The sequence below is a fragment of the Meleagris gallopavo genome, chromosome 2 (genome assembly GCF_000146605.3).
Source record: "Meleagris gallopavo isolate NT-WF06-2002-E0010 breed Aviagen turkey brand Nicholas breeding stock chromosome 2, Turkey_5.1, whole genome shotgun sequence".
NCBI lineage: Eukaryota > Metazoa > Chordata > Aves > Galliformes > Phasianidae > Meleagris > Meleagris gallopavo.
In genome coordinates, this window is record NC_015012.2 from 16,171,962 (window position 1) to 16,189,874 (window position 17,913).

General features: G+C 44.4%; 2 protein-coding genes across 2 annotated transcripts in view; one reads left to right on the forward strand and one right to left on the reverse strand.

Annotated features, from left to right (window-relative positions):
• Positions 1 to 8,490, forward strand: part of SDE2 (SDE2 telomere maintenance homolog) — an 8,734-nt gene extending 244 nt beyond the window's left edge. Inside the window, exons 2-7 of the mRNA XM_010706798.1 lie at positions 122 to 239; positions 1,314 to 1,425; positions 2,318 to 2,487; positions 3,055 to 3,166; positions 3,331 to 3,745; positions 6,305 to 8,490. Of these exons, the coding sequence (XP_010705100.1) occupies positions 122 to 239; positions 1,314 to 1,425; positions 2,318 to 2,487; positions 3,055 to 3,166; positions 3,331 to 3,745; positions 6,305 to 6,526 (1,149 nt within the window). The 3' untranslated portion in view covers positions 6,527 to 8,490. The remainder of the gene's footprint in view (positions 1 to 121; positions 240 to 1,313; positions 1,426 to 2,317; positions 2,488 to 3,054; positions 3,167 to 3,330; positions 3,746 to 6,304) is intronic.
• Positions 8,491 to 13,856: 5,366 nt separating this feature from the next.
• Positions 13,857 to 16,662, reverse strand: LEFTY1 (left-right determination factor 1). Its single transcript, XM_010706659.3, has 4 exons — positions 16,367 to 16,662; positions 15,655 to 15,886; positions 14,456 to 14,695; positions 13,857 to 14,294 (listed from the first exon to the last, which is right to left on the reverse strand). Exons 1-4 carry the CDS (start codon positions 16,629 to 16,631, stop codon positions 13,955 to 13,957), a joined length of 1,077 nt encoding a protein of 358 aa, XP_010704961.3. The 5' UTR covers positions 16,632 to 16,662; the 3' UTR covers positions 13,857 to 13,954.
• Positions 16,663 to 17,913: the final 1,251 nt, after the last annotated feature.

Here is a 17,913-nt window from a genome sequence, read left to right on the forward strand (position 1 = left end):
CGTCACCCCGAGTCTCGTAGGCCGGCCTCTGTCGTCGCGCTGTTCCCTTGTTGGGCCTCGGCTGGGTGTTCCGTTTCTCGGTCGGTCGGGTGACGAATTGTTGTTTGGTTGTTTTCTTTAGAACGTTCCCGAAGAGAGTTTGTACGTGAAGTGTAACGGGCGGCTGGCGGCTGGAGAAGACGCGCTGCGGGATGGCGCCGTGTACAGCCTGGAGCTGCGGCTGTGCGGGGGGAAAGGAGGTCTGTGTGCTCTGTTACCGCGTACACGTCGTGCGGGCTTCTAAGAACTGAGCGTTCTGTTCTCGGGCCTGGTGCAGCTCCTGCTGCCTTCGTGAACGAGCTCGTTGCTGTTGATTTTGGGGAATGTATCCTGCCCAGGTGTAGCAGCTGGGTCCTTCCGAATGTGAAATGCTGAAGCATGTAGTTCATGAACTATGTGAATTCTCATTGGCTTTATTAGCTGAATGCAATAGTGCTCTGTGGTATGGCAGGCTGTTTAGTATTTACAAACTCCTTAAAGATTATTTAAAGGCATCAATATATAGACGTGTTCCGGCTTCTGCTTGAAAAACCGTGCTTGCTTCTTTTAGGCTGCTTAAAATTATATTAATGTTAGTCCATGTAGTGTCTCTTTGAGGTAGCTGAGGGATTTTGTCAAACTTCAGACAATGTAAGGTGCGACTGAGTGAGAGAAGTTAGCAGTTAGCAGAAGTTGCCTATGTCTAGTGGCTGAGGAGTGTATGGAATCACTAAGGTGGGAAAAAAACACTGAAATTGACACGTCCAGCCATCAAAATCTATTTGGAGCAGCTCTACAGCATAATTGTGGTCAGCTTGATGACATGGCTATCTCTTAAAAATTAGGTGGTTTTTTAAAATATTTTTTTAAAGGAGGTTTAAGTTTGATGGGAGCTAAAAGGACATAGGGGAGCAGTATATTCTGGATAAATTGGGAAGGACTGGGAATGTTAAGTTGAAGATGGAGAAGATTGCAAACCATTCTTCTGGGGAAATCCAGGGATAGGCTCTTAGGTTAGGAGTGCTACGCAGGTCCTGCTAACCTTGGTGTGCAATATTAGGAAAGCAGAAATGACATGAATGGTAAATGTTGGATGGTTTTTTTTTATTATTTACTGTGAAAACGTTCCTAGTGATGTTCTAACATTATAACTTTCAAGTTACTCTGTATTTCAGTAACCTTGAAGGAAAGTGAGGCATCAAATCACTATTATTTTTCCATGGGCAATTCTATTATGTACTAACTCATCTCACTTTGTTTCTGCATATCTAATTCTTGATTACTCTTTTTCACAGGATTTGGATCTATGCTCCGAGCACTTGGTGCTCAGATTGAAAAAACAACCAATAGAGAGGCTTGCCGGGACCTCAGCGGAAGGAGGCTTCGAGATGTCAATCATGAGAAAGCGTGAGCATTTAGGCATTTTCTTAGAAGCTAGCACTGTTAAATAAACTCTTCAGAAGAGAGATGGCCAGCAGGGACAGGGAGGTGATTGTCCCCGTCTACTCTGCTCTTGTGAGTCCCCATTTGGAGTACTGTGCCCAGATCTGGAGCCCCAGTACAAGAAAGACAGGGAGCTGTTGGAGAGGGTCCAGAGGAGGGCCACGAAGATGATCAGGGGATTGGAGCACCTACCCTGTGAGGACAGGCTGAGGGAGCTGGGCTTGTTCAGCCTGGAGAAAAGAAGGCTGCGGCATGACCTCATTGCAGCCTCTCAGTACCTAAAGGGAGCCTACAAACAGGAGGGGAATCAACTCTTTGAAAGGGCTGATAACTGCAGGACAAGGGGAAATGGTTTTAAGTTGAGGAAGGGAAGATTTAGGTTGGATGTCAGGGGGAAGTTCTTTACAGAGAGAGTGGTGAGGTGCTGGAACAGACTGCCCAGAGAGGTTGTGGATGCTCCGTCCCTGGAGGTGTTCAAGACCAGATTGGATGGGGCCCTGGGCAGCCTGGTCTAGTATCAAATGGGGAGGTTGGTGGCTCTGCATGTGGCAGGGTGGTTGGAGATTCATGATCCTTGAGGTCCTTCCGACCCTGGCCATTCTGTGACTCTGTGAAATCAGTGATAGAGTTTGCTATTAACAAAAGAGGTCATGTGATAATTACAGCAGTTTTTATTTTGATTACAGAAGGTCCGAAAGACTTTCTGTATCATCCTTCCATATTTCCCATGGGTGGTTTTGTTCTTCTTTTCTCCTTGTCTCCTATCCTAGCAAGTGGTAAAAGCATCGGTAATTGCAAAATAATAATATGTTGAATGTTGGAGATGCTCTCATTTCCATGGATCTGTAATCTGCAGGATGGCTGAATGGGTGAAGCAGCAAGCGGAACGGGAAGCAGAAAAAGAGCAAAGGCGCTTGGAAAGGCTGCAACGGAAACTTGCAGAGCCAAAGCACCTGTTTACAAACACAGACTACCAGCAACAGTGTCATGAAATGGCTGAACGGCTAGAAGATTCAGTCCTTAAAGGTACCACAATTTAGCTTCGCTTTCTCTCCTCAAAACATAAAGCAAACTAAAAACTCAGTTCAGCATGGAATTTAAGGAAAAAAGTGTGGCTGATGATAACTCTTTCAATTGAATTACATTTTAAATTCCAGTGAAATTTGTTGAATTCATTTTTCCTCTTTGTCTACTGCTTTTCTTAAATTGCGTTTAACAGCATGACAAAGATACAAATGATGCTTCGTCTGTGAAACATCTTGTTTCATTTGCTATGCTTTGTAGCTATTATATTTACCCACTAGTTGGTCCCTTACTGGCAGCTCATAATGAAAATTGAGGCTGATTGCGATGTAGAAACTAAGAGCTCATGTCAGGAATTCAATTGTAAGATTGACTCTGTGTCTTAATAAAGCAGTGTAAGAAAGCTTTTGCTGCTTCTGAGATTGCTGAATCTTCAAGTTTCCATAAATATATACCAGCAGTGATTATTTTTAGTTAGTGTTTTAGGCTGAATCTGAAATTAAAAGAAATAGAATTTAGGGCAGACGTGAGTTGTGTATCAGTGAGGTAGACTTCACCTTTTCTTTTTAGGATTGCAGGCCTCATCTAGCAAAGTAGTGTCACCAGAAAGTGGCAGTGGTCGGAAGCGTCCTGGTGAATCTGGAAAGAAAGGAACAAAATATGGAAAAAAGAGATGTTTTTGGTAAGTATTAGGACTCCATAAAGGTTTGAACACAGTGTAAGTTAGGTACAGTGCAAGTAAACAGCATCTCATCTTAATGTAGACTTAAATAGCAGTGACTACATTGAGGTGATTAAATTGGAGAAGAACATATCTAAATATTTGTCATGTACTGCTTATGCCAGGCTGGGGTTGGAAGGATTGGATGATACCGACAGTTCAGATTCTGATGATGGCAGTGAAGATGATTCCCCTCAGACATCTGATGGAAGCTGTCCATTAGGAAGCAGGCATAATGAAAATGCTGGAAATGCCAATGAATGTTCAAGCAGCTCTGTGGATTCGGTAGAGCACAGTCCAGCTGCCAGTGCTGCTGAGGAGAAGGCATCGCAGCAACCAGAGCTTACCGGAATAGATCTGCAGGAGGAGACCCACGCAGGTGGCCAACCTGAAGTTCCAGCTGATGAAAGCAGTGAAATGACAAAAGCACCTCTGAAGGAAGAGGCCCGAGAAAAGAGTGAAATAACTCAGACTCTGAAGGAAGAGCGGCAAGAAAATGTTTCTTCTAAGGCCCAGGAAACAAATCAGTTACTGAGCATAGTAAGTATGAAGCAGTACAAAACTTATTTTGTGTGATCCACAAAGTGAAGAGGTAGAGAGGGTATGTATCATCTGAATTTGATGCAGTCGCTGTAAGTGCTTGAATTAGAATCAGTTTTCCTAGGAATTTAATAGAATCTTGAGAGTTTGATTCAGACCAGACATCCCAAAGTTAAAAAGGAAAAACAGCTGATCTGAAGATGATGTGTTAGAATTACACTACTTAGGTTAAGGGAGTGTGGAAGTTAATGGCAGCTACAGCCAAAAGAGGCTCTTGGTTGAGTGTCTCTTTACTGATCCCCATTAACTCCACATGTTGAAAACTCAATTGTAGTAAAGTAGCAGTCTTGACAGATCCTTAGAGCAGGTCAGGGCAAAACTTTTTAAGATGGAAGATTTTTAATAGTCTCTAGTTTCTATTAAGATGCAGTTGCTCTTGATTGTGTAGCATTGTTTTTCCCAACATCTGTGTTTCCCTTTTTTTGATTCATTTATTTTTTTCTCCTTCCACATAAATAGATGCACTAAGTATCACTTGTGGTTGGTGAATGAAGGAAAATAAAACCTTTCTGTAGAATGAAAGACTCCTAGCAACACTCTTTGAGACGCTACCAAACACTTGCCAACTTGACTAATCTTATTTATGATGTACTTTGTCCATAATCTGGACCACAGTTTTTAAATTAGAAGTTGTTACTTGTAGACGTACTTGTAAACCAATCAGCTAATTAATATTTCTTAGTGTTTTATTTATAAAAGACTTGAGTCTAATTCCCAAACTGACACAAACTTCAGCTTTTATTTGATCATTAAAAGTCAGAAAGCAGTGGCTCCTTTCTAGAGAATTAGGATTAATGTGTTAGGCTTCACCTGAATTTGCAAAAGATGGTGGAAGAATGACTTTAAAAAAGATCAGCTGGTCTATCAGGGATAGAAGGATTTCTGTATTGTTACTGTACCATTAACCCTGCTGGCAGTTGGGGTTGGTGTCCCATCAGGAGCAGTGCTGACCATGAGATTCTTTCTCTGGCAGTAGCGAGGAGCATGAAAGGAAACAGCTTATTCTAGATATCAAACTAAAAAATGTATTTATTTCAGCCTTGAAGAGATTGATTGAGTTTTCTTCCTTTGTTCAACGTGAGCAGAAAGTCTCCCATCAGCTGCCATTGACAATGGCTGAATTCTTTATAAGTGAAAATTTAGTACAGTTAAATGGAAAAAAACCAAGGCTGGAATCTGATAAGTTAGAACTTTATCATCTATTGTACCATTAAGACAGGGAAGCTTTGAACTGGATGTTTACCATTCTCCACTGTTTACCTTTAGCTTAGTATTTGAGACGGTCTATTCTTAGAACAGGAAACTCCACCAGTGCTGTGGCAGATTGTTATTGCAGGTGGAAATATTTTTATAATAGTCCTTGATGGATTTTTTTTTATTATTATTTTTAAAGTAGAACTAGAATAATGTGACAGCCAGGCTTTTTTTTTTTTTTTTTTGTATGGTCAGCAGCACAGGTTCTCGTTCTGCTAGCACTACTGGCTTTTGTTGAGCTTGTAAGGGGGTGGTCTTGCTCCCGCACTGGTGCTACTTGCTCTGAAGTCCTTTTGATACCTCCAGCATTATACCTACCCTAGGACTAATAGATGCTCTATATACTGAACGAGGTGGGGTTTTGTGTCCTGTTTTGGGTGTTAGTAAATTCCAGCTTTTGAGACGTCCTGTCCTTGTCTGTATTCTTCGGTGGACAAAGCTCTGACCAACTGCAGCTGGTGGCCCCTTGCTACTGCTGTTATGGGCGTACTGGTTGTATTCTGCATGTTGTTAAAAAGGGTCTCACAGCTTTGCTATGATGCTGGAAGGCAAATTTAAGCTGCTGAACCACTAGGTGAGATGGTGGGCTGTTGTTTTCAGTACATTTTTCTTGAGAGTACTTAACTCTCATGGGGATAAAGACAGTGCTATCTGTTTTGTCTGCAGAATAAATTAAGTACTGTTACTATTTTTCATTATGATTCTATTTTGAATGTGTTAATTCTGCTGGAGTTACTTTAAAAGTTCATCCATGTTCGTAGCATTTAAAATGAGCAGCACTTCCATCCTGGGGGCTGTGTACATCCCAAGCTTAACACCATCTGCAGCTTGTCTGGACATGCAGGATTGAGCCTCTGACTAGCTCAGAGACACTGCCAGTAGTGAAGTTGTAGGAGCACAGCTGCACATTGGATAGGAAGCCCAGCTGGACATTCACTGTGCTCTGGGGTATGTTAGCACTGCTATCATTTGTGTTGTTATGGCCCTGCTGCTAGCTAGCCTCAGTTTGCTTGCACATGATGCAGTATTGCTTGTCCTGAATAGCAGACATCACTAATAATGGGAATATGCAATAGAAGTATATGTGGGGATATTGCTCAACTTTATCTCAAAGTTTGAACTAATTTATTGGGTAAACCTAATTTAAGGGCTTCTGTGAAATGAAGCGTTTTTTCTGTACTTGTTCTCTTCCCTCCCCTTCAGGAAGAAAGCAATGATTGTCATGGGATGTTTTTCTCTTTGCAGGATGTGGAACCAATCGACCTACTTGCTTTCAGCTCTGCTGCTGAAATGGAAGCGCTGGGGTTAGATAAGCTGAAGATGCAATTGATGGCCTTAGGACTGAAATGTGGAGGCACCTTACAGGAAAGAGCAGCAAGGCTTTTTTCAGTGAGAGGTCTGTCCAGAGACCAGATTGATCCTTCCTTATTTGCAAAGCCTTCTAAAGGGAAAAAAGGGAAATCTTAAATTACTTTGTGTCTGTGTACTTTTAATTTTTCCTTATTCTGCTGTCATTCTGTACTGTTATAGAGAATTCTTTGGCATCTCCGGATAGTTTTTTGTTTCTATTTTAATGAAGTTTAGTTGACATAGCACAGAGGAAGCTGTTAGATAGCAAGTTAGTTATGTGGTCAATATTAAAGGAGTGAAATTCTGCCTTTTGATAAGCTTTACCAACGGTTATAACAAATCTTAATGTAATCCTTCCCTGCAGATGGAAAGGAAGAACCTGAGTGTTTTTTTGGAGAATGAATGTATGGCACCATCCTCACCCTTTTAAAGAATATCAATCCTTTATTAGCTTCGAATTGGATCTCAATATATATTCCAGTTAGCACATTAAAAAGGCAAACATCAAACTTATGATTTGGGCTTAAAAGCTGAAGTTTCTTTGTATGAAAAGAATGTTTTCATATGGATGGGGTCAGTCTTAATAAATGCTGTTCTATGAATTAGTGAGATGTCAGGCATCAGTAATTAATTGGTAAAAATATTTTTTATAAGAAGTTATATAAATGAATTTGTTTTGCTCTTTAAAAACAAAAGAGTGAGGGGGAAGAAGAAAGAATTACATCCTTAAGGAATTAAAAAGAATGAAGTACATTTGCTCCTTGCTAAAGATTAGTACATTACCGAGTGTTCATCTGAACCTGAGTGGGAAATTTAGTATAGGTTTTAACTTTTTTCCAGAGGCAAAAGCAATGGAGTAGGCACCTGAGGGCTTGAGTATCTGCAGTGGTGGTGCTTTATCCCAGCTCAGCCTGTAACCTCAGAGATGGGTGTTATCCCATGAGGTGGTAAAGGCTCCTGTTAGAACGGTAGCATGCTTTTATGACTGCAGCTACAGCTGCCATTTCTGTTGGAGAGGCTTTGGATTGGTACTTCAGACTTGGCCACCATATGCTGAGAGTATCATGCATGATCTATCTGTGTATCAGCTTTCCTCGGAGAGACTTGGCCAAATCAAGATTTCCCTCCCTTTCTGACACTGTACAAGCAGTAGAGGCAGGAAATGGGTTTCAAATGCTAGGGAACAAGTTCACTTGCAGTGTTTCATGGCTCAAACATGAGCAATGCTTATCTACTATTTCAGTTAGCTGTGAGCATTTTGCAATCTTGTAACCTTTCTTCTCAGAAATTGTTATGTTTATACTTGGGAGTTAGCTTTGGATTGACAGTGTTAAAGCTGAAGTTGTATTGTTGACAAACTGTACAGGCAAGCTGCTAATACAATTGTGTTTGTGCAGCTGCTCCAAAATGCTGGTTAATCTGACAATTTATACTCAGTCACCAGTCAGCCTGTTCTGTGACTTGCCAATATGCTGGAGAAAGTTAAGGCTGGAGTGCGGTGGTCACTTCTGGTTGCGCCTCATCCACTCAGCACAGTCCCTGGCATTTGACCAAAGCAGAGCTCCCCTCTTTATTTTTATTTTTATTTTTATTTTTATTTTTATTTTTATTTTTATTTTTATTTTTATTTTTATTTTTATTTTTATTTTTATTTTTATTTTTATTTTTATTTTTATTTAATTTTTTCCTCCCCTGAGGCGCTTGGTTAGAAAATGTAGCTGGAGGATTTCTGGCTCTGGAGACATATCCGCCTATTTACTATGTGAGCAGCCTGGTGTTCCTCCAGGTGTCGCTGTGGGCTTCGGAGGGCCCCGGTGTGAGCATCCCCAGCACAGCCAGCAGCCAGGGCTTCTGTTCTGCATTCCAGTTTGTAGGAGGTGGTGCCGAGTCATACCAAGGAAAGGCGTGTGAACTGGGAAGTGCAGGATTGATTTATAATGCAGTCTCTAATAGGCAAGTCAAAAGAGCTTCCTGTATTTGTTTTTTAACTGTAAGATGGATTTGAGTCTGCTCACTAATTGTAAGCGTGTGTGGTGCATCTAAATAAAACATTCTTAGGAGTACAAGATACTCTATGCAAATCTTCAGTATCCCGTTGGATCTTTCAACTGGTCATCCTGAAGTTCTATTACCAGCATTCATGAAATAATCTCATTAGTATCCCAAGGAATTATGAAAAAGAAGATATTTGTGCTGCTGGTAATTATACCATCATACACAAATCCAGCACTCCTGGATCTATTTGACATAGTGTTCTGAAAACATGGATCGCGACACCTGAGGCTGAAATGTGCATAAGCTTCTGTTCCCCTACGCATGTGACCCAAAAGCTGTGAACTTGTCATTTTGCAGCTTATTGCTAGAATAATGTGGTTTATTTGATGAGAAGATTTATATGCAGCAGATAACTAAAAATAATATATGGCAGGTAAGTTGATGTTTGATACTTTACATGTATGGCACTTTATCAAGGACTTAGAAAATTTAAAAAAAGGCAAAAGAAACATGAGGATGCCGCAAATCGTATGGGGATTGTGACGGGACAAGTGGATCTTACATGGAAAGGTTTGGTTTCCTGAGTGTGTTTCATGAGAGAATGGGAAGAGGTGGGGGGTCACCTCAACGCAGGTTACATCTCAGCAGCAATCTCACCTGGCTGGCGCGCTGTCAGCGTGCTTACTGCTCTTCTCATAACTGTGTACACACAGTGAGTGAGGAGAGCTTTTCTCTATGTGAGGAGTCATTTTACTACTTTTTTTTTTCCTCCCCGAACATGTAAAAGAGCTGGAGCGCTGCCTTCTGCTCCTCTTGCATTTACTCAGTTATTAGCTGATCATAGAATCAGAGAAACCAGTGACGCACACCTGAGGAAGAGGCTTTTTATTTCATGCAGATCCATTTATAATCTGGAAGAAAGTTTAATCATACACAAAATAGTAGGAAGCAGGGCAGGTGACTACCCAGGTGAAATACATGTTTTTGGTACAAATTTACTTCTGGGAAGTTCGGAATTGGAACATGTTTTCTTCTGTGTTGCTTTTTAGCAATGCTTTTGTCTGTTGGTCAGCTTAAGGAGCAGTTTGGATGACCCAGAGGAGCATTCATTGCTATACCTGAATAATTTTGTCTAGAATATCTTTCTGTGACTTGAATGACACTGTTGAGTGAAAATTAGTTTTCTCATCCCCCTCATCTCAGAGAAATAGAATATCTTGTAATAACACTTAACGTTTTTGTTTTCCGTGGATGTTTTCCATCCTGGGATCTCATAGCAGTGTAAGAAGTCCCGGAGTTTATAGTCACAAGAGTGCTGCAAGATTATGGCTGAATATCTCCATTTCCTAAACTGAGGTATGGAAAAAGAATTTGTGGAAGTTTGCAAAGAACAGACAGAGCAGCTGGCTGCCTTCAGTCAAAAGGCTTCTTTCCCACTTTCCTCTGCAACGCAGACAAATGAGTTCCCAAAAAGCCAATTTGCTGTTTTTGGAACAAACGCCACTGTGCCTGCGCTGGCAGAAAGGATGCAGACAGCACGCAGCTATGTCTTCGTTTTTCTGAGTAGGGCAACTTCTAGGCTTGCTACTGCAGGTGGCAGTGTACTAACAGGAGGATGTGTCCTGTTCCGGGCCGTGCTGGTGGAAGCCTCTGAAAAAGCGTGATCGTAAACCCTGCTTGCCTTCTGGTAGAGTCCAATGGGGAGCAAGGAGCTCCTCAGAGAGCTGCCTGCGAGGTCTGGAGAGCGGAGAGCTGCTCGTCAGGTACCAGTTGGCTCGTGAAACCTCTGCTGCAGTTTTATGAGCTATTGCACAGCTCCCTGAAAACATCTCAGGTGGTTATAGATGTTGCTGCATGCAATGCAAAGTCATAGTATCATATAATTGGTCGAGTTGGAAGGAACCCTTAAAGGCCATCTAATCTAGCTCTCTGCAGTGAACAGGGACACCTACAGCTCATCAGGGTGTTCAGAGCCCTGTCCAGTCTGACCATGGATGTCTCCAGGGATGGGGTGTCCACCACCTCTCTGGGCAGCCTGTACTAGTGCGTCACCACTCTTATAGCAAAAAAGCTTCTTTCTTGTATCCAATCTAAATATCTCCTTTAGTTTAAAAGGATTTCCTCTTTTTCTATCACCACAGACCCTGCTAAAGAATCTGTCGCCTTCTTTCTTACAGCTCCCCTTTAGATACGAAAGGCTGCTCTCAGGTCTCCTTGGAGCCGTGTCTTCTCCTGGCTAAACAGTCCCAGCTCTCTCAGTCTGCCTTCATAGGGGACGTGTTCCTTCCCTTGGGTCATTTTTGTGGCCCTCCTCTGGACATACTCCAGCAGGTTCGCATCTCTCCTGTACTGAGGATTCCACATCTGGATGCAGTACTCCAGGTGAGGTGTCGGAGCACAGAGCAGAGGGGCAGGATCACTTCCCTTGACCTGCTGGCCATGTCGCTTTTGATGCTGCCCAGATAATGGTTGGCTGGCTTTTCATTTTACATTAAGTTAGTGGCAAAAACTAGATGTTGAGTCTTTTGGATGGTTCCTTAAAAATATCAAAGTCTCAGGAGATTACACAGTGGCCTGAAAAGCTCTTGACTCCCTGTCTGTTTGTGCTGGGTCCCTCTTTCCCAGCCTCCAGCTGTTTCCAACCAGGGCAGAGGAGCTGCTTTGATTATCACCTCTGTTGAGATGTGGATTGGGAATTTGGCTTTCTACTTACACCAGCAATTAGGAGGCTGTCCTGAGAGGCCAAGTGTCAGACGCTATTTGTAGGAGTTTGTGAAATGCAAAGGGGAAAAAAAAAAAAGATGCAGAAATGAGGTCTCACCAGCAGGGCAAAGCTGCAACTTCTCATGGATTCTCAAAGAAAATAGAAGAGCAGCCTCGATTTGGATGAAAATGTGGAAAGATCAGACTGGGCAATGTAGCTGAACTGGCAGGGGCATTTTGTGTGGCTTGAAAACTGCGCTACTCCTCCTTATTCTTTTTTTTCTAGTGAAGCCTAAATGTTAATGCTGAAACAAGCTGCTGTCATGCATGTAAGGTGTTCTGCCTTTCCTCAGGGGTTGTGCTGCTGCTCCGGTGGGAAGAATAACATGACAGCTCGACAGGCTTTGTGTCTGCTACAGCTTGTACCAATACAAAAGCAGCAAGACAGCATACGCGTGATATCACAGCAACTGCTGCCTGTGCTGAAGATGGCTGGCTGGGGATAATTTCTGTTGCACTGGGGGATGTCTGAGGAAGCAGGGCTTCATCTGCAGCCTCTGCCTTCAAGTTTGCACTATAGAAGTCTCTGGAACCTTCTTCATTTTAGACCCACCTCCCACTCTGCTGATCTTCATTGCAAAGCCAGTGAGGGTGACTCAGCAGAGACATGTGCTGTGTGTCTCATGAAGCATGCATACTGTGCTTGTGATATTTGGGCATGATGGGTTGGTGAGGTCAGTGCTGCTGGCCATCCACCATCCTGGCCCCCATAGTACAAGTTCCTCCCAGGCTGGCCTGGAGGGACAACAAAGTTAATGCTTTTCTTCCTCAGTCAAACACCAGTTCAAACACTTTCTTCTCCAGAAGCCAGAGGGGTGTAGATAAATCTTCTGCTTTGTTCCTCACAGCTGAGGTTCCGGCTGTGGCCTGTCCCTCCTGGGTGGGTAGGAACTGGAACTGAATGCTCATTGAGAAAGATGCCATGTAATTGTGAGAAGAAAATGGCCAAGACCAGTCTGGCTCATCCTGCTCAAACCTGGGTCACCCTTGGTGATATGTACCCAGCTCCTTTTTTTTTTTTCTTCTCCCTTTAAAGCTTGTTCTTTTTTTTTTTCCTTTACCAGCATTTACACAAGTGAGAGGTACCAGCCCATCCACAGGCTGAGGTGAAGGCAGGTATGGCTGGTGACCTCAGAGCTGGCCTCCTGCAGGGTGGCAGGGATACCTTACTTCTCAATCTTCCTGATGGATAAGCTGAAGTCACAGCTGGGCCCATCCAATCCCCCTCTTCGCATCATTCCAGAGTGGTTGAGGTAAGAAGCCATTTCTGAGGGTCACCTTGCATAACCCTGCTGCTCAACCAGGGACACCTAGAGCAGGTTGTCCAGAACTACATCCAGACAGCTTTTGAATATCTCTTAAGGAAGTAGGCACTTGGGGAAAGGTTTGCCTTGTCTGTGGCCCATAGGCTAGGCTCCACGTGCAGCTTACACTGGTGTAGGAGTCAGTTACCATCAGTGAAACTCCAGTCAGCAACCCAGTACTTGTATGAGGGTGGAAGGACATATATCTATTAGAGAGTGTCCAAAGGAGAGCTGCAAGGATGGAGAAGGGTCTGGAGGGCAAAGGTGCATGAGGAGTGGCTGAGGCCACTGGATTTGCTCAGCCCAGAGCAGAGGAGCTGAGGAGGCCTCATGGCAGCTGCAGCTCCTTACAGGGAGCGGAGGGCAGTGCTGAGCTGAGCTCTGCTCTGTGTGACAGCGACAGGGCCTGAGGAGATGGCATGGGGCTGTGTCAGGAGAGGGGTAGCTGGGGGTTAGGGAAATGGTCTGCACCAGAGGATGGTGGGAACGGCCCCAGTGTCAGAGTTCAAGGAGCATTTTCTATGATTGTGTTGTTCAAAAGGAGATTACACCTGACATTGCATGGGGAGAAGCACCAGTGGTGCATGCTCCTCACTGATTCAGCCCTTCCCCTGCCTGCATGAGCAGATAATCTTTATCATGAGCAGGCAGAGACATATGCACAGCTGAGGACTGTTGTTGGGTGTATGCATGAAGAAGCTGGGCACTGGGGTACAGTCAGAAATGTTACAGATTTTTTTCCTCCACTTTTGCACCTAGAAATAATTATAAGCAAACATGGCTATTTAAATAATCATATTTTATTGTTTACTTAATTTTGAAAGCTGAAAAAACTGTAATACACAATCAGAAAAATGAGGACCTGAATCTATAAACATTTGTTTGTGCAAGCAAATCCAAGTTCCAATATGTTCACTGGCTTCAGGACTCTAAATTCTGCTTAAAACTGTGCCAAATCCTTGGTACAAGGACCAACAACACTGTCCTTTGAATTCTGGGCAATACTGTATGTACATGTGTATCTACAGATATATGCATACAATGCATACTTACATATATATACATTCATTTTAGCTCTAGGCAATATTCTATGTACATATATGTATGTATGTAGAAAATGTGCATATATACAATATGCATGTATACAATACGTACATATATATGTACATGTATTTGTGATACATGTGCATCTGTGTATGTATACAACATGTACATGTAAGTGCTTTTGCTCTGCTATCCATAGTAAACACAATTTGGGTAGACAAGGACCGAAATGTACAAAGCACAGGGAACAAAGGAATTGAAATCCAAACCCAAGCTTGACTTCTGCACCTGACTGTGATCACTGTCCTTGCCTTTCACCTGCAGCTGCTTGCAGTGCCCTGCAGTGGGGACTGAAATTACCCAGAGGCGGCCACACCAAACCCAGGGAGGTGCACCTCCTCCAGGCCCACCAGCACTGTTCCTCTCCTCCGTCAGTCCCTCACAGAAATGCTGCACCATCTGCCATGCAGCTGCACTTCTCAGTGATCATGTTGGGAAACTCAGTTGCCTCGATCTCAGTGTGGTTGCCCCTCTGGACCAGGTACATGATAGGGAGCGGGGAGCTCTCAGCCACAGCACAGGCACGCTCCCTGCCCCCCCAGTGCTGCAGTGGGCCGGGAAGCTGCAGGCAGCCTCCCCGGCAGCTGTAAGCCTGGTATCCTGCCGGCTCGATGATCCAGTATTGCGTCCAGGAGAGCTCACGGAAGTTGATGTAGTGCTTCTGCCGGCAGCAGGTGGACTTTCCTGCCTGCACTCCATCCTTGCAGTCCCCAGGGCCACTGCGTGCGATGGGAGAAATGTTAGCAAATAGAGAAGGCTGATGGCACAGCCCTGAGCTAGGAAGCTCAGACCACGCTCAGGTTTCATTTGAAAATTCAGGCAACAAAGTGAGTGCAGTAACGTAGGGACAAAGCTGCATGGATGCAGGTTTTGTACTCACCCATAGTCCTCCAAGTCAAGGGTGTAGAGCACCAGCTCGGGTCTTCCCACAGCTCTGTCCCCAGCATCCTGTGAGGTGAAGCGCACGGCCTTGGCAACTTCTGCAGCATAGCTGCCCACCATTTCCCCTTCGATCCAAACCTGCAGCACCATTGGCTCTTGCCTCTTGTTCCGCAGCCAGTAGTGCACAGCCTGGGTCACGTCAAAGTTCTTCCAGCCAGACTCTCTTATGGGAACCAGCCTGCCAGGCAGAGAGAAGCCCATCATACAAAGTTCATGGTGCTTTTTTTGCTGTGAAATAATTTGCTTCCTGTGCATTGTCATGTGCCTTGATCATATGATAACGCTTGCTGAGCAGCGCTGGGCATGTACTCACAGCAGTTAACTATTTGAAAGAATCATAGAACCATAGAGATTGCAAGGGACCTCTGGAGGTCATCTGGTTTAATTACATGCTAAACCAGGTTTCCTGCAGCAGTCACACAGGAAAGCATCTAAACGTGCTCTGGGTATCTCCAGAGAAGGAAACTACACAACCTCTCTGGACCCACAAGGCATGCAAGGCTAACAGGCACTGAATGATGAAATAAAAACCTTTGTGTCAAGGTATTTGTTCATACAGTGCAAGGTTATATGCAGTGCTTGTGTCACCAGCCAGCTGAGCTTCCAGTACTTAAAGGGAGCTTAGAAACAAGAGTAAAATCAACCTTTTTATGGTCTGATAGTGATAGGACAAGGAGGAATGGTTTTAAATTAAAGAGGGTGAGATAAGTAGAATAAACTACTAAAAACTTAAAATAGATATATCTAATAATACTAAAAATAGATATCAGGGGAAGGTTTTCACTGAGGGAGTGATAAGGCACTGGAATACACTGCCCAGAGAAGCTGTGTATCCCCCATCCCTGGAGGTGTTCACAGCCAGGTTGGATGGGGCCCCATCAGAGCCTGATTCTGTGCCTGATTCAGGGTCTTGCTACCCTGCCTGCAACAGAAGGGTTGGAACTAGATAATCTTTGAGGTCCCTTCCAACTCAAGCCATTCAGGGATTCTGTGATTCTATGATTTTATGATTGGTTCTATTAATAGAGATGCAGCCTATCGTTTGGCACAGAAATGCATCACTTCAACACATCGTTGCATATTTGCAGCCTTAACCTAATGTCTGCTCTCATCAGCTCCACACTCCCCATCACCTACCGGGAGTCGATCAGTGAGGTCCTGTTTGTGCCATCATGCTGTCTCTGCACCCAGTAGATGCTGACCCTGGCATTGGAGACAGGCCGATGGGGCTGCCTGGCTGGCAGGTTCACCCTGTCCAAGGGCTTCTTGAAAAGCTTCAGTTCAGCCATTGTCACTTCACTGTTTTTTGGTATCCTTCCCTCCATGTCAAAGATGAAGTTCTGGCGCATGGGGTCAGAGTAGAAGACTTCTGTCCGTGATGTAGAGACAAAAAGACACGCTGTCATTGCTATCCTCTGCATTTCATCCACAGTTATCACAGCACATTGCTTGGATGCTCCAACACGATCCCTTGTGGCAGAGACAGCCCCTAAACATACTTTTTCTAACCATACTTAGTATCTTGTGAATAAACTAATTCCTCTAGATCTGAAACAGCAATGTGGGGACAATAGGAAGAAATCTTTTCATCCTAAATAGAGCAAGCACAAAAAAGCATGTGTCCCTTTGGTGCCAGTGCAGTGCATGGTATCAGGAAACCACACAAATTGCAATAATTTGCAGGCAGTTTGCCTTCGCTGCCCAGGATGCTATGTGCCTGGGCACCAGCATTTTTCTATCACCCACCTTTTTCCAGGATCATGGGGTACATATATTTTTTCCACCCTGCTCCCCCTCAGAGCCTGACCCCAGCCCCACTCCCTGTGGCTTGCCCTGCCCAGGGTGTTACCTGCATTGCCGGGGATCCCCTGCAGGATGCTGGCCAAGCTGGGAGAGGCACGACGCTTCCCCCTGTGCCGCTTCAGCATGGAGATATACTTGTTCTTCACATGCTCGGGGATGACCAGGTCAACCAGGTCTCTCTTATGAAGCTTAGGGACTTCAGAGAGCCCCAGCTGCTTCAGCATCACTTCCTTGAACCCTTCCTGGGTGAAGGCATAGGCCATGGCAACCAGAGAGAGCACATAGAGCATCCGGGTGAAGCTTGCCTCCATCCTGACCTGTTGGTGGCTCGCAGGGAGGAACGGGGATGTCTGCGGGGCTGTGATGCACTCACTGGCTGTGGAGTGGGACAGAGGTTTTATAGCCAGCCTCATCCCACTGGCACAACAAATTCCACAAGTGGGGAAGAAGCAGGGGACTTAAAAGGCTCACCCCCGCCTCTATAGACACATGCCAGTTTAACACCTCCGCACACCACCAGGCTGACATGGGGGGCTTAGGGGAGCTCCCAGATTCCTGCACTGGGAAGACATTTCCCTGCTCTTTTAACTCCCTGTAAACTTCTGCCTAAAAATCCCCTGAGTGAGCAGCATCACACATCGATGGAGTTGCTGCCTGAAGTGGCCAGTATCTATCAGGAGAATAAAGCTCCAGCAGAACATCTGCCTTTATGGTGGGCGTTACAAAATAACTTAAAATACTGGGGGGGGGGGGTAGATCCCACTATGATCTCTGAATAGATGATCACAACATTGAATCGAGGTGGTTGGATGGGTTATGGCCTTTTACATTGCCTATGGATCACAGGGAGGTAAGCGGAAGAGGCATAGTCCTGGCATTTTAGATGTGGGCTGAATAATGCCTGTGCTTAAGAGCAGATGGCTTTATTTTCAGGCAGACAATCTCCCAGTGAACACAAGAAACCACTCTGCTTCTCCACAACCCCAATTATAATTGTTGGTGTTCTGAACAGTATCAAAAACCAAAAGAAAGCTTGCTATGGAGAGTAAAGGTAAAGGGAGCTGGGTGCAGGAGGCTGCTGTTTGCCTTGAAGTAATCTTAAAACCTGGAGCTCACATCTTTGACTTTGTTGGCCTTTGCTGGCATGTTTTTAAAACTGAGAAAAGGAGAAGATAATTGAAAAAATAAAACTTGAACAGTGACATTCTTGAGGAACTCAGCATCTGGGGCAGATTCTCATCCTTCTCCAGCAGGAACAAGCACGGGATATCTGGAGCACAAGTACAAAATACTTTCATTATCAACAACAGATGTTTGGACTTCTTCTGTCTCTGTAAATGAGGAAGAAGCAGTCCATTTTCACCCAGCGTATGGGCTGAATGCTGTGTCCTGAGAAAAGTGTGGCTGCAGGACCCAAAGTACTGAGCTTTTACAAAGGCCCCGGGTGCAGTTCATCTCCCACTGGAGGCAGTATGAGCCGAGGCAGACTTCCTGGGCAAGGAGGAGGGCAAAGCTTCTGAGAGAACCTGACCGAGCATCTCTGGTACTGCCTGTTCTGCCTATTGAGCCTTTTGCAGAAAATGTCCTGTAAAC

Excerpts from the sequence above, each read along its gene's own strand:
- LEFTY1 (XM_010706659.3), bottom strand. The coding sequence starts at position 16,631 with ATGGAGGCAAGCTTCACCCGGATGCTCTATGTGCTCTCTCTGGTTGCC. Across the intron at positions 15,887-16,366 it reads GGGGATCCCCGGCAATGCAG|AAGTCTTCTACTCTGACCCC; the intron begins GTAACACCCTGG and ends CATCACGGACAG. Across the intron at positions 14,295-14,455 it reads CTTGACTTGGAGGACTATGG|TGGCCCTGGGGACTGCAAGG; the intron begins GTGAGTACAAAA and ends CATCGCACGCAG.